The sequence below is a fragment of the Calypte anna genome, chromosome 6, assembly GCF_003957555.1.
Source record: "Calypte anna isolate BGI_N300 chromosome 6, bCalAnn1_v1.p, whole genome shotgun sequence".
Taxonomy (NCBI): domain Eukaryota; kingdom Metazoa; phylum Chordata; class Aves; order Apodiformes; family Trochilidae; genus Calypte; species Calypte anna.
In genome coordinates, this window is record NC_044252.1 from 33,376,783 (window position 1) to 33,391,793 (window position 15,011).

The 15,011-nt window shown below is 41.8% G+C and overlaps 1 protein-coding gene across 2 annotated transcripts in view; it reads left to right on the plus strand.

Annotated features, from left to right (window-relative positions):
* DOCK1 (dedicator of cytokinesis 1) overlaps positions 1 to 15,011 on the plus strand; it is a 267,373-nt gene that overhangs the window by 185,167 nt on the left and 67,195 nt on the right. For both annotated transcript variants that reach the window (XM_030453110.1, XM_030453111.1), the window contains exons 30-32: positions 7,068 to 7,146; positions 7,761 to 7,861; positions 10,892 to 10,950. In XM_030453110.1, coding sequence (XP_030308970.1) covers positions 7,068 to 7,146; positions 7,761 to 7,861; positions 10,892 to 10,950 — 239 coding nt within the window. The remainder of the gene's footprint in view (positions 1 to 7,067; positions 7,147 to 7,760; positions 7,862 to 10,891; positions 10,951 to 15,011) is intronic.

A 15,011-nucleotide genomic window follows, 5' to 3' on the forward strand; every position in this document is an offset into this window, starting at 1 on the left:
TAATTACCTGGAGTAGCTTTAATCTGTATTCTCATCTTGGTGGCCAGGGAAATGGGTGAGTTGCAGAGGACAGTGCTGTCAGCAGAAAAAGGGGGAGGTTCCTGTGCTGCAAGCTGTGAGACCCTGTCAAGTGTTGGGAAACTTCTGGCCAGATTGAGTCAGAACTTCCACACTTCACAGGAAACTTTGCCTGGGATGACCTTCCTCAGACTTCCCATGAGTTACTTCTCTTTTTTTTTTAATTATTTCTCTGACTGCTGCTTTATAAAAACATGCAATAGGAAAAAAATATCTTCTGCTTTATTGATTTTTATCACTGCACAAAATTAAGCTGAATTCCCATCTTAGGTCAAGTCCAAAGGAGAGCAAAGATGACATCTTTCAGGAAACTCCACTCTTGCATTGCTGGTGGTCTCTTGGCATCTTGTATGGAGGGGGTACCAGGGAAGGAATCCTCCTTCTTCCCAGTGGGGAAAGGCAGAGCTCAGGTCAGGATTTCTCTGTGTCCACAGCAAGGTTGTTGGCCCAGGAAAGCTTCAGGTTGTTCTTCTGGGGCTGCACACTTGCATGGGAAGGGTGTTCTGTAGCAAATAAACTCATCAAGGGTGGGTGGTGGTATTTGTAGCACAGCAAAGACTTTTTACATTATATTGAGCAGCACATTAGAATGAAAACTGGTTGTTTAATAGCTGGACTGATTGCAGAGATTTCTTCCAGCAGCACTACAACAGATTACATTTGTTTTAAGTGATAAGATCTGATGCAAGTTTTTGCCAGCTACCATAATAAGAAACAGTCTCTCTGAATTCAGAAAGCCTTCTTCCTTTAGAATATTAACTTTTGGGATAGAGGAGCACTAATGCTGTCCACTTGCCATAGGCACCACTTTCCCAGTCATGGAGCCTTAGCTAAAAACTCCTAAATTAAATTGTGTTCTGGCATTTACATTAGCAAACACTATCCCCAAGCTTTTATGACTCTCTCAAAAAATTCTCTAGGTAGTGAAACTTAGTGCATAAGGTTATGTCCATGGCTGGAGTTACAGCTCAGAGAAAATTTCAGGAGGCAGAGTTTGCTGGTGCTTTTGAAAAAGAGTACAGGGGTCTAAAGCTTTTTTCCTGCACCCCAAAAGTCACCAAAGAAACCACAGCCAGGACTGCAGAGGAGTGGTTGAGAAGGGAGGAGGGAGAGGACAGTCAGTCCCTGCCAGAGCCTGCCCAAGGAGGTTGCCCAGAGGAGTCCCCAACCTTGGAGATACTCAAAACCCAACTGGACGTGGCCCTGAGCAATCTGCTCCAGTTTGTCCAGCTGCCTCCAGAGGTACCTTCCAACCCCAACATCTGTCTCCATGTTTTTCTGACTCTGTGCCATCCAACAGAGATCTGCACTTCAGGGGGAGCTGAGTTGGTGCTGTCCCTGATGCTGAGGATTTCCTTGGGAAGTCCCATCAGGATGGGATCCCCATCAGGCTGGGGATCAGCATGGATCCATCCAGATACTGGGTAGGCAGAGGACATCTGCAAGGACATTAGGGTGGTCTGTAAATCCAGACCTCATTCTTTACACTCTTTACTTCTGTCCATGTTTACCATTTGGTGTCCCAGTGCTGTTACACTCCTGTTCCCAACAGAGCTCTTCCCTCCATTTGATTTTCAGGTAGCTCTGATGCTAAAGTGGTTTGTGAAATAATCCACTGCCTGTCACAGGGTGCCTGGTATTGGTAGGCAGGCCACAAGTTTGTCCTTCAGTATTTCATAACTTGCAGTTGTTTTTCATTCATCTGTCCCTGTTGTTTCAGAGGAGAAGCAGCAGGGAATATAAATGAGGCAGGAGGTGGCAGTGGTTATAGATAATATGCTAAAACTTTGGCTGAAATATTTATTAGAAAACAGGTTAGTAAAGTGACACGGTGCACCTGGGCTGGTATGGCCAAGACATTATGAGCAGATTATGCTAATGTAAATATTTACTAGCAGGGCTTTGGTGGGATTACTCTGTGCTGTTATCACAGCCAGCTCAGGAATTGTCATTCAAAAGAAAGCAAATGATCAAGGGGGTTTGTTTCTTTTTCTTCACATTTTGACTGCTCTTTATAGAGCACATTGCAAGGAATCTTTTAACATTTTTTTGTTGAAGAAAAACACACCACAATACAAAAACAAACAAAAAAAAAACTCAAGTCTGGACAGAGAAGTATCATCTACAGGAGTGTAAAATGAAAAGGATTTTTGGAACCTTTTTTTTGTCATCAGGTCTGGAAGTGTGAAGATGAATGAACAGTGGTAACATCACCAAAAAGCAAAGTGAGAAAGAATTCGGGAAGGGAGCAAATTAGGGAGGGATGCAAGGAGTGCAAAAAGCCTCATGCTCATTCATTTTAGTGATTGTGATTTCATTGGGCTTGGACAAAACACAGGTGTGAGGTCATCCCTGTGGTTCGGGGTTAAAAGAACTGGAGAATCACCATATGTATGCAATTCCAGTAGAGAAGTGGTTACAGGAATATGTTAAAACACAATTTTAACTCAGATGTAAGTCAAAAGTTGTTTAAAAGGGTTCAAACGGGTTGCTCTGCAACCCTGAGAGGTTGGAATAGAATTTGAAGGTATTTGAAGTGATGGCTGTTTAAATGAGGGCTTTGCTATATATGCTTTAGTGAGCATTTATTCAGGTTTGGGTTTTGCATTGGGATTTCAAGGTCTGGGTCTGTTGTTTCATACGCAGCCTGACAAGATAAGAGTAGTCTGTCTCATATCTCCACAGTCAATTTGTCTCCCAGAGAAGCAAAAGCTCAAGCATGGGAAGCATGATGATGTGCAGGAAGGCTGATCAGCTGTAATAAAGCATTTATTATTCTCCCATCTACATGAACTGAAATGACACCAGAACAGTGCCTTTTATAACCTCAGTCCAAGTTCCCTTTCTTTTATTGAATTATCAGCTGAACTGAAATTATTTTAAGCTGTGTCTGTGTGTTCTTGTTTAGATAATGAGTCTGTCATTAGAGAAGCCATCCATTTGGTTTTTTGTTCTTCTTTTTTGATGTTTGCTTAAGGAAAAATCCTGGGGAGTGCTTTTGTAGCTTCCATTGGCTCATATATTCTTGTTGTAAGCATTTTACTCGAGTGTTGATAGTGGAAATCCAAATCCCTGTGTCCTAGAGCTAACTCAGTAATAAACAAAACGGAATATACTGTCAGGATGCTTTTGGAAAAGCTCTCTCTAGGTTATTTCTCCAGAAGAATCTTTTTGCAGTTTTGATTTCTGTGCTTTACCTGGTGAGAGTGTTGCAGCATCGTGTGGCTTCCAGCTTTCCTCAGCTCCTTGAGCTTTTGTGAATACTTTCCAGCCACGTGAGAAGGAAAAATGGGGCAGGGAATATTTTTAACCATGAGTGAACAAGCAAATCAGAGCACCTGACTAATTAGGAGAGAGAATGGAGGAAGGAAAAATGACTCTACCTGCAAAATAGAAAAGTTACACTTATAAAACTGAATCCCTTTGTCCCTTCCTCATTTATTGTTGCCATTTGGTGTCTAGATTTGATCCATATTTACAGCTTCACTGGATTCAGTGAGGTTGGTTGCAGGGAAAAAAGGCCCCTCTGCCAAGTTAAAACTCCAGAACCAAGCCATTAATTTTTGCAGTATTTGGTGAAGCAATCTCTTAAGTGTGCATCCACAAACCAATTAACCACCTATGGGCCTATTAGAAGTGATTAATGATCAATAACAGTTAAAAATCCCAGAACTCTGTAGGTGGAGTTGAAGTCTGTTCATGGCTTGAATTAGCAGCATATTAATTGATGTATTGACTCTAGATTGAGACTGTAAATGGGGAGAAATTACTGAAGAAATTAGTACTAATCTGTCCTTTAGCTGCCTCAAGCAGGACAAGATGGATGATACCCAACCAGATCACAGATTCTTGCTTGGCCTGTTTTTTGGAGGAGTTTTTTTTTTAGGATTTCTGCTCCCCAATGGCCTGTCCTTAGCATCACAAAGCATTTCCTGATGTCTGTCCTGTGCCAGGGTTCTCTGCATCTCCTCTCCTCCATATTTTTGTGTCACACACAGAGTGATGAGCAATATTCCAGCTGAGATCTTGCCAGGGCTAGGTAGGTAGGAGCCAGTTTTCCATGGCTTGCACTGAACTCTTCTTGTAATACCACCCAGAGTGAGCATTTCCCAACAGGATGGCACTTGGCTGCTCAGCTGTATCCCTACCCACCAGCTGAGCAACACACTCTGTGTGCTCAGCAGTTCCTGATTCCTTCTGCCTTACAGACATCCATTAAATGTGCCTCATCAAGAAATGCATAAACGGGGATGGAATACCCAGAAATCCTGGGGATGGTGTGAGGAAGGTCATAAATGTGGCCTTCAGCCTAAGAGTGGAGATCAACCTTGCTGGAAGTTTCCTGAAACAAAGAAGTGTCTTCTCCAGACTCATGTTGGGGTTTGTATTCTCCTGGATGCATTTGCTCCCTGAGAATCCTCAAGCATCTTTCATCCCAGTTTCAGATCAGTGTTTTCCATCTAGGAGTGACTGAGTCATTTTCTTCCATATCATTTCCAGAACATGAAGATATTCTCCAAGATCCCATTTCAGATCTGTCTTTGAAACCCTTGAAATTGGATTAGTCAGGATACATCTCGGTGTTACTGTGCTGTGCCAGCCATGGATCTCTTGGCAGTACCAGTCTCCAATCCTCCTGTTTTGGCTGCACTGGAGGGATTGTCAATATTTCCAACAATCCTCACTCTATTGCTTGAAACAGGCACCAAATCCTCCTTGAGTTAGGTTTGATTTGCAGCTATACACTTATAATAGAAATACGTTTCCACTTTCCCTGGGACAAGAACTGGGATTAGGAAGAGCTTCACCCAGTAACAGAAGGATTGAATCATAGAATCATAAAATTGGCTGGGTTGGAAGGGACCTCAGAGATCATCAAGTCCATCAGAGCTAAAATGGGGTTTGAATAATTCAGAAATTGCCACCTAACATCTCTGCATCTCTTCTTTTGATGTTCTGTGGTGGGAAGTTGGGAGGAAAGTTGCCTGCCTTCTGACACAGGGGAGGAGAGGCTGGTGTTGGTTCCTTCCCACCACAGCTGAAGAGCAGATGCTGCATTATTTGTTCTTCATTGCTATTCACTAGAATTAGTGTAGGGAAAAAATGAGAGTTACAATTTAAAGAAAAATAATGGTATATAAAGTAATGAGATTGTTCCAAACCTTAATTAGATGGAGCAGATTGAATACATTACAGGGATGTCTTGAGGCAACATAATTAAACTGTAGGCATAATCCTCCCTGTGTTGGAACTGATTTTATCTTCATAAGACAAGGAGTGTTAGATGGCCCTTCCTACTATGGTTAATTACTAATTCTTCTAGGAAGACTTGCAGATCTCACAGTCTTACCAGGCTTTAAAACCACAAAACAAACCCCAGTCCAAGTCTGCATATCAAACTGTTGATGTTGATTACCTGGGGAACTTCACTTTCAATCTCAGGACGTGCTACAGCTCAGTAATTGAATCGTAGATTTAAATCCATGGATCTGCTGTGTGTTACTGGGCATGCTGAATTCATGGCATTTATAAAATCTCTTCATGAAGTGGTTTCCAAATATGTGCACTGAGAAGAGGTGCTGGGGAATAAGGTGCAGAAGGGCTGCTCCCCAAAGGGCATCTCTGCCCCTTCTGGATGCAAGTGCAAAGGTGCCTGTGACATCTTATCCTTAGAGAGGGTTGTTGGAAAAAGTTTACCTATAAAAATGTATTTAATTTTTTTCTTTATTCTTTAATATTTTATTTTTTCATCCTTGAGATTTTCTTTTGTCTTATTCTAACTTTTCTTTCCTTGTTTGAATACTTTTTCTTTCTCCATTAGACTGCTGTGGGGATGCTCTGACTTCATAGTGCAGACATAATTGTATAAAATTTTTTTGCCTCAGTAACTTAGTAGACATAAAAACCCCTCTTTTAGCATCTTGATGCCCATGTGTGATCTGGAGGCTTCATTTCTCTTGGTTTACCAAACATTTAGCTTAATATTTATTTCTCTGTTTCAGCAGAGAGCACTAGGTGTCTCATAGTCAGTAAAAAAAATCTCTCAAACTGCCTCTACTGGTTTGTTTTAAATAATTCTGATGTTTGTTTGTCAGCCTGTAGGAAGATTAACTTTGGTATTTGCATTTGATAGTGAACTCTCTTTTAAAAGAATGCTATTGGGAGGGGAAAAAAATAGTAAGTGTCCTGAGTGGTCTTTATCATTGCTGGTACTTCCAGGAGACATAAATCTCTACCAGAGTCTGCTCAAATAACAAGCTCATTTGTCTGGGCATTAGCTGGCAGTTTCCTAGCATAAATGTAAGGTTTTCAGGAGGAATCAAATGTTTATTTTGGAAATGGAGATGAGGTTACCCAAGAATAATATGTTTACTTTTCAACACCATGAATATGTAGTGACCTACTTAAACTATACCACTTGGCTTTGTTTTTAAAGCTTGTCAAGCCAACTGCTATTGCAATTGAAGAAGCATCTTCTTTAAACAAGCAATAAACTGCACTGGGTGCTAAATTAGCATTTTAGAGCAGTGAAGGATGTTTTGAAGGTTGTCCTCCAGCAGCTTTTTTTCATCTTGTCAGGCCATAAGTAAAATAATAATTGCTTCATGTGTCTACAACCATGTTCTGCAAATGCAGGCCCAGGTTGGATGCAGTGCTATGATTCTGTAACCTTAAAAATATAGAGACTATTTTTCTAATAAATTGAATTTTTAATGATCTCTTGATCATCTCGAGGTATTTTAAAGACAAGTGGTTTTATCCCAAAACATCCCTTGTGTTTCTGCATATGCTAATTTTCTTGATTAATTTTGAGAACATCTGCATATAATTCTGGATACTTAACAGTGGTGGGATCACACTGCTTTTCAAGTAACAGCTACAAATTCCACTTCCCAGACAGACTCGGATTTTTGTCTAATTGGGATTCCAAATATACAAAGGTACCACAGAAGAGGGTGTAATTATGTCATTTTCTCTTGATCTTTCAGAGTCTTCCTGCGAGCAATTAATCAGTATGCAGATATGCTAAACAAAAAATTTCTTGATCAAACCAACTTCGAGTTACAGGTAAGAGAAAACTCTCAGTGTCTTGGGGGCTGCTTTAATGTTCTCTTCAAGTTGTGCCCTAAATTTGTAATTTTGCTGGATGGATGAGTTGTTGTAACCCTGAGGTGAGCAGCTAGCCTGGTGCATAGGTTCAGCAAGGCTTAGACAGTTGTGTCCTAGAACAGCATCAAGTCTTATCCAGAGCATCATGGAAAACTCCTTCAGGAACAGCAAAAAGTGGGGTGTCCTCCTCCCTTTTCTGCAGCAGATGCTTTAATAGAATTATTTTCCCAAACGTGGAGCCTGAGGCTCAGTGTCTGAGTGTCCTGCTGGTGAGAAGTGCCAGAGTTTAGGTCCTTTGTTCAGGATCCTTATTTTTTTCATACTTCTGTGTTTCACATTTAATTTTACTTCTCATCAGCATGCAATGGATTCGGATTTGTAGATGGGAAGTGTTCAGTGAGGAGTTGTATTAAGAATCTATCAAGAAATGCTTTCTCTGTGGTGTCTCTTAGTTTCCTCTTGAAATATTTATGTGCATAATTTTGATGGTTCTGAGTTGTTTTGTAGGTGTGCAGAAAAACATTTCAGAGAATTAATGGTTTATCTATTCTTGTCGTTTTGGGGGCTGTCAGCTTTGGAACAACTACTTCCACCTGGCTGTTGCTTTCCTCACCCAGGAGTCTTTACAACTGGAGAATTTTTCAAGTGCTAAAAGAGCAAAAATCCTTAACAAGTAAGTCCTGGTTGTCATCTAAATCACAGCCAAGAACTCGAGGTCTGTTAACATAATTTTAGTTTAATTTCTTAGCTAAATCCATTCAAATTGAGATGCAATCATGGCATAATGAAAGGTTGGTTTTAAAAACATGAATCAAGTCTTGCATGTGTTTCTACCCTTGAATCAAGATCTGAATTACATGATTCATTTCTGATGGAAGGCAGTATTTTATCCTGCAGGATGTTCATAAAGTCAAGGCTTCTCAGAAGTATTAACACATTACAAAACTGAATTTTTAAATCACTTGAGCTCTCTGCTTGTTCTAATCTCATTTTAGGTGAGATTTTGCTTAATCCCTGGTGGTCTTTTAAAGTGAATTTTTGTGACTCCAGCCCTGCCATATCCCTGAAGAATGGCTTGGTAGAACTGCAGCCTTGTCTGCTCCCCTGGTTAAAAGGGATTACAGGGAGCTTGAACTACCCAAGTGCTTTTCAGAATCCCACAGCAAATGGAACCTGTCAAAAGGAAAAAAAAGAAAAAAAAATAAAATAGGAGTGGAGCAGAAATATTTTGGTTAATGTCTGTATTTCTCCTCAATTTCATAGGGGTGCCAGGGTATTAGAGCTCATCATTAGTGGACTAAACACTGAAAGAAGCCACTTGTGTGCTTCCCAATGCTGTGGGGGGGTTCTTTCCCTGTGTCAGTGTTGAAAGCCTCCAGGAGGAGTTTTTTCCCAGTCAGGTTATTGCAAGGATTGCAGAAAAATGAAGATTTTCAAAGCTATGATTCCCTCAGCAAGTACAGCTGAAATTCCTTCTATATACAATATATATTATATATCTCTAGAGGAAAAAAAAAAGATGGTTTTTATCACTTCACTTTCTAAACTGAAGCTTTTTTGTATATTAGGATGAGAGATCCCAGTGAGAATGGGCAGAGTTTGTCCCTGCTGCAGTGCTGTGGGATTTTAAAGGCTTTTTGCCTTCATTCTGAGGGTCACAGACTTTGCCCAGAAGAGAAATTCCACTGTGTCCCATCCCCCCTTTTCTTTTTGGTGGCTAAATTTTCCCTTTCAGACTCAGCCCCTCCCTGGTGAGTTTTGAGGTTCCTTTGGAAGCTGTGCTTTATCCCAAATGCTGAAACAGAACCTGTAAGTGTTGGATGATCCCATACAAGTTCCTGTGACTCCTGGGGAGCTTTCTTGATGGAACAAGAATATTTACAAGTGCAGTGGAAAAGTGATGTCAAGTGGAGCTCAGGGTTTTTGCACTTGGGCTATAAATATCATAAATAACATTATAGCTACAGGCTTGCAAAAGGAAATCAGGATGGTTTTGTGGATCTAGGTAGATTTTATTTCACTGGGTTTCGGATTTATTGAGTAAAATGGTTTTTGGACAAGTGATGTGAATTCTCTTTTGTAATTAAGAGTGTAAAGGAAGCTTGGAGAGGGCAAAATGTTCCTACCTGAGCACTGGGGTGCAGACCTGACTCCTGGCTTGAGCAGAAAACCAACAGCTGAGCTGGAGTTGGACTGGAAATTACAATCAAATGCCTCTGAGGACTGATACTCCTCTCCATGAGGACAAGAACCTTGGACAGAAGTGTTGTTCAAGTGTTTTCTCTGTGCAGCTGAGCAGGATACCTCGTAGGAGAAATTCAAGAACTCAACTGACATTTCTCACTGCTCATACCAGCAAATAGATGAAGTTACTTCAAGTGGTTACTTAATGAAGTTTGCTAAATTGTGAATCTCTGTTTATAAAGGTTTTACAAGTTGTTATTTCCAGCTTAATCATGTTTTGGAGGCAGAAATCGAGACCATAAATTCTTCAAGACACCATAAAAGTATGATCTGGAAGCAGTAACTTTTACTGCTATGTGAAACCAGAGCCAGTTTTGTGCCAAAGCAATGCAATTAAGTGGTTATCTCAATATCATGCTCACCCATAGTTTTAAATATATATTTAAATTAATATGTCAAACATCTAATAATTAAAAATCTAATTATTGTAATGTGTAGGTTTTGCTAAACGTTGCATTTAAGCACTGGATTATTAATGGTGCAGAAGAATCACTTTAATCTGTGTTAATGACAGGGAATCTCACAGTTATCCCACAGCAATCCCACAAGTTGCCAGATATTATCATTCCCCTCATCTTGTTGTTTAAGTAATGATCTTTAACAGAGAAAAATATCCTGTGCAGCATCTGGAGCTCATCATGGTTCTGATCCTGTCAGTAATGAAGGCAATGGGATGTTTTCCATTCATTCACCTTTTCCTGGTATTAATGTGGGGTATTTATAAGTGAGTGGAATATTAAAATAACCCTGGAGGGAGGTGGGAGGTGTTGGTGGCAGCAGTTGAGCAGCAATGCTGGAGAAGCTCTCACCTCTCCCTGGCTGATGAATCCTGGGACCACTCTTGGTTTAGACTGGGCAGGACCCAAAATCCCATTGGGACATCAAAACCTCCTCTTTCTGATTTTGCACATGAAGGCACAAGCTGTCACAAGATGTTCCTTGTTGTGTTTTCTAGGACATGCTAAGGGTATATAAAAATAAACTAGAGCCTGAGGCTGTGGAGAGCTCTGTTGTGCTTCCTCCAGCCATGACCAGTTGGAAAAATAGGAAGTGCTCACAATTAATTTCTGTAACCACCTCTGGGTCCTGGGGCACCATGGGGTAACCTAAACATGTAGCAAAGAGAGGTTTGGCCCAGGGGGGTGTTGGGTTTGTGTTCTCCCTTTGCTAAGTCTTGCTGCAGAAAAAAACCATTGGGGAACAGGAGGTGAGGAGCAGAAGCTCTGGTGGGGGAGCTTTCTGGGGTCCCCTGGACCTCCTTGTAAAGCAAAAGTTGAGGATTTCTGGCTGCGTGGCAGGGCTGGTGAGGGAGGCTGTGCAGGGGTGAAACTCAGCCAGCCTGCTCTGTAATTTCAAATAGTTTTAAATTCTGATCAGATCTTTAAATGAGATGCTTCTGTGTATTGATGTCTGATTCTTATGTTTTTTCTTAAATGATGGAGTTTTCTTTTTTTTCAAGGTATGGTGATATGAGAAGGCAGATTGGATTTGAAATCAGGGACATGTGGTATAACCTGGGTAAGTAGCCTCAGCACCTCTAGCTTGATGTTCTCACTTTGGGGTTGGATAAACCAAGTTAGAGATGGAACAAACTTGCTTTCTCTTGAAATAATGCTAAGCTTCCAAAAGGCATTTAAGAAACAGGTGATGTAAGGAAAAAAGCCACCTCCGTGCACTTCTCCTGCTGTCTGGAGTGAATGGTTACAGATCTTCTGTTTTTTCATGGTATTCAACATCACACTAAATGAAAAGAAACTGGTATGATGGTGCCTGTTGAATATTTTTTTTCTCCTTAAATGTATATTCATACAAACATGTAGGTATAGACAATATATACACACACAGACATGTGGATGCTGTAACTGTAGCAAAATGGATGTATCCAAGGGGTATCAGTTATTTATCCTGGAAATTCTGCTTAAAGTCAGGTTTTCAGTCTTGTTTGGGCTGTATCAGAGTGACTCAGAAAGAACAGCAAAGAACTGGAACTTGGACATCCCTGGAGTTCGTAGGGAAATCAGGCAAATCTGGCTATCTCAAGCCTGGGGGTATAATTTAGCTATATATGGACTGAATTTCATAAGAAGCTGAGTGTTTGCTGTGACCTGAGTGTACTCATCTGCCAGATTTCATTTTCCTGAGCTTAACAGCAGAGACACTTCAGCTCTTCAGAGTTTTATCAAAAGTTCCTTAAATTTTCAGAAAATAAATGTGTTTGCCTCTTCATTTCTCTCTCTAGCTGAACTGCTGTTGCTGAAACTTGAAAAAAAAAATCAGCATATATGAGAGAAGGGAATGCAAGAGTTCATAAGTATTTGATGTCAGAGCATTTGCATCCACTCTGCTGGAGTGATGAGAAAAGGCTTCTGAGAGCAGCTGAGTTCACTTTTTATTAGAAGCATCTTCTGTAAATTAAGAGTCTGGAGAGCAGATTAAAGCACAGGACACACCTGATATGTGACTTGACAGACAGCTCAGAAAATCAGAGTTGTGCCTGATGCTGGGCCAGCTAGCTCAGGACACTGGCAGCCCTTTTGTCAGGAATTAAGCCAAATCCTTCCCTGTTCCAGGCTTGCAGTTGTGTGTTCAGCTCTTCTCTTTACCTTTTCTGCTTTTCCTGGATATTACTGAGCTGACAGGAGGAAAGTTTGCTGCATAACTATACATCTGGCCACTGTTAGATGAGGTTATTTTATTCCATTTAGGGGCCAGGGAGCATCCTGATCTTTTTGCTGCTCCTGCTGACACTGCCTGCTCTTGGACAGGTGATTTTGCTGCTCGAGGTTCAGTTTTTCCCCATAAATAAGCAGATGATAATCATTTCCCCTGGTGTTTTGCATTGATTGGCGTGAGGGGTCGTGTTTTCTTCAGTATTTCTGTGCTGTCAGGAACGCTTTTTATTTTTAATAGAGGTTTTATAGACTGAGATAATTCAGGTAGCTGCCTCCTTGCCCTGCTCTGGCTCTCCTGCCCACGATTCCCTAAGCGGCTGCGATCACTAATCCCAAACCCTCCGTGTTGTGGGAGTCAGGGAATTGCTGCTCTTCCCAACAAAAGCTGCCAGAGAAAGGTAAATGAGAGGCAGGACCCCAATCCAAAGCATTTTTGTGCTTCTTGTAACGAGCAGTTTGCTTTTTCTCATCTCCTTTGGGACGACAGGCAGTCCCTGTGGGTGGTGTTTAACTTCTGGCTCGTCCCCAATCTCCTGTGTGTCACAGAGCAGCCAAGGAAGGGTTCTGACTTCCCTGCTGCAGGGGAACTGATTGGGGGATGCTCAACACTTTTAACCTTAGCAGCTGGACTGCATTAGTCAAATTAGGACTGTATTTGTTCAGGAACAAAATCAGAAGTGAAAAGCTGGGCTCGAGCACCTAATTTTTGTGACTGTGCCAGGGAGCATAAGATGTGATGAAGCCAAACAGCTCTGACTTTTGATTTAGGTATTAAAGGGTACAAATAAGCCTCGAAGATTAATATTTTGTCTCATCAGTTTTTGCTCATAAATAGCACGATTAACGTGTAATGCCTGCTGAGTTAAAACTCCCCAGCTGGGAACAAGACAGTCCTCTAGCTGTAATGCACATTGAAGAATATAAGTTATTTGCTAATATTAAATAGTGAAATTGAAATTCTGGATATTTTTGGGGTGTATCTGCTGCAGTGGTGGCTGCAATATTCATACCTTTATAAACTAAAAAAAAATTAAAGTGCATGTACAGTGGAGAGCAGTAAGAGTTGACTGTGTGCACATGCTTTAAATACTGTAATTGAGGAGCAAGAGTTTTGTTTTAAACAGAGAACCATCTGAGATCCAGCCTGATAGATTCTGTATTTAAATCCTAGTTGTAGCTGTCCTGCTTGATACCTCACCCAATGTGATCCCCAAGGCTTTAGATGTGAGTTCTGGGATGCAGCAGCCTGCAGAGCTCCCCTGCTTTGCCTTCCTGAAAGCACTGCAGGGCTTGTGTGCACCAAACCCAGCATATATTTGTATTTATGGGCTCTTTTCCTTCCACATCACACCCTGAATTAATGTATTCTTTTGAGTCACTGTTTTGTTGGAACTGGGGCTCTTTAGACCTTGATGAGATGGTATCAGAGGATCATAAAGTAGAACCCCTCGCCTCTATCTTGGAAATGTTAGAGCTGAAAGAAAAAAACATGTCAAAGAAACTATAATGACGTTGCAGATGATATCCTTGTGGTAAAGTTGGTCAAAGAAAAGCCAGCTCAGGAAAAAAAATATGGCTTTTATTGTTGGCATCTGAATCAGCTGGAGGGAGGTGGGAAAGCAGCATCCCAGTGCAGTGGTTGCTGCTGTCCTCCCACCAGCTCCCCACTGCCCCAGCCCTGTCCCTGACGTCAGAAAAGGTGCAAAGGCAGAGACAGGGATGTTGTTGGAGGGAAAGGCAGGGTTAAAAATAGACCTGAACTTTGGGTGTTACATAAATAGAATTCATTACAGATAACACTCTCTGAATTAGTCATGCGTGTTCAGAGCTGACCCGAGTGAGGGGGGGGGGGAGGTTGCTGGCAAATTATTCCGTGGGGTTCGTGGCCCAAAATCTAATTAGAAGAACCTGGGAAGTGGCTCTCAGAGGTTAATCAATAAAGGCAGCACTGTGGGGTTGGTTCCTGGGGTGTGAGCAGTCGGAAGGAGGATGTCTTGTGGCAAGGCAGAGGCTGCTGCCAGGGGAAGCTTTTGCATGTTCAAAAGAATGACTTTTATTTTTGCGTCTTCGGCTCTTAAAGCAGCTGCATGATTTGGATTTCAGAAGAAAATCCTCGATTTTCTTCCAGCCTTGGAACATTTGGAGTTTCTGAGTGGGTGTTCCCACACTCTCAGGGTAAAAAAAAAAAAAAAAAAAAAAAGAAAAAGCCAGTTTGTTTTTGGGATGTTTATGAGAAAGTGCTGCCTGGGGCAGCAGCTGGGCTGGGTGCTCTGGAAAGCCAGAAAACGTGTTTCTTTTTGTGTTTTGCTTTCATGCTCTTCTGTGGCACAACATCAAGCTGGATCCCATCATCACAGCAGAGAAATACACGTGTGCCATCTCATCCCCTGTGTGTGCTGTGGTGTCAGAAGGGATTCACACAGGGTTCAGCCCTCTCCTGCATGCTGGACAGACCCTTCCTCCATCTTCCTCCTCACACTGCTCGAGGAAGAAAAGCAGTGGAGATGGTTTCATCTCTTGATTTGTTGTGCCCTGCCTTCCCGTGGCCACCTGCAGCCCTGCCAGTGCTTGGCTTCCTGCTCTGCTGGGAGGTGGCCCTGCCCATGGCAGGGGATTGGAACCAGATGAGCTCCAAGGTCCCTTCCAACCCAAACCATTCTATAGGCAAGGCAGCATCCCTCCAGTGGGTTGGTCCATGAGTTTTTTCCATGAACTCTGGTGGGAGCCACCCGTGGACCTTCCAGCCCCCCTGAAGAGCTCCATGGGTTTCGAGCAGCATACGAGGGATTTCTCTCCAGTGCAGTGTACAAGGAGCTTTTAATACTTTCTGCTAATAACTCACACACTTCTGTGCCTTCCAAGTCCCTCTGAATTTCCTATCCCAGAGGCATTCTGTCCTCTTCTGTT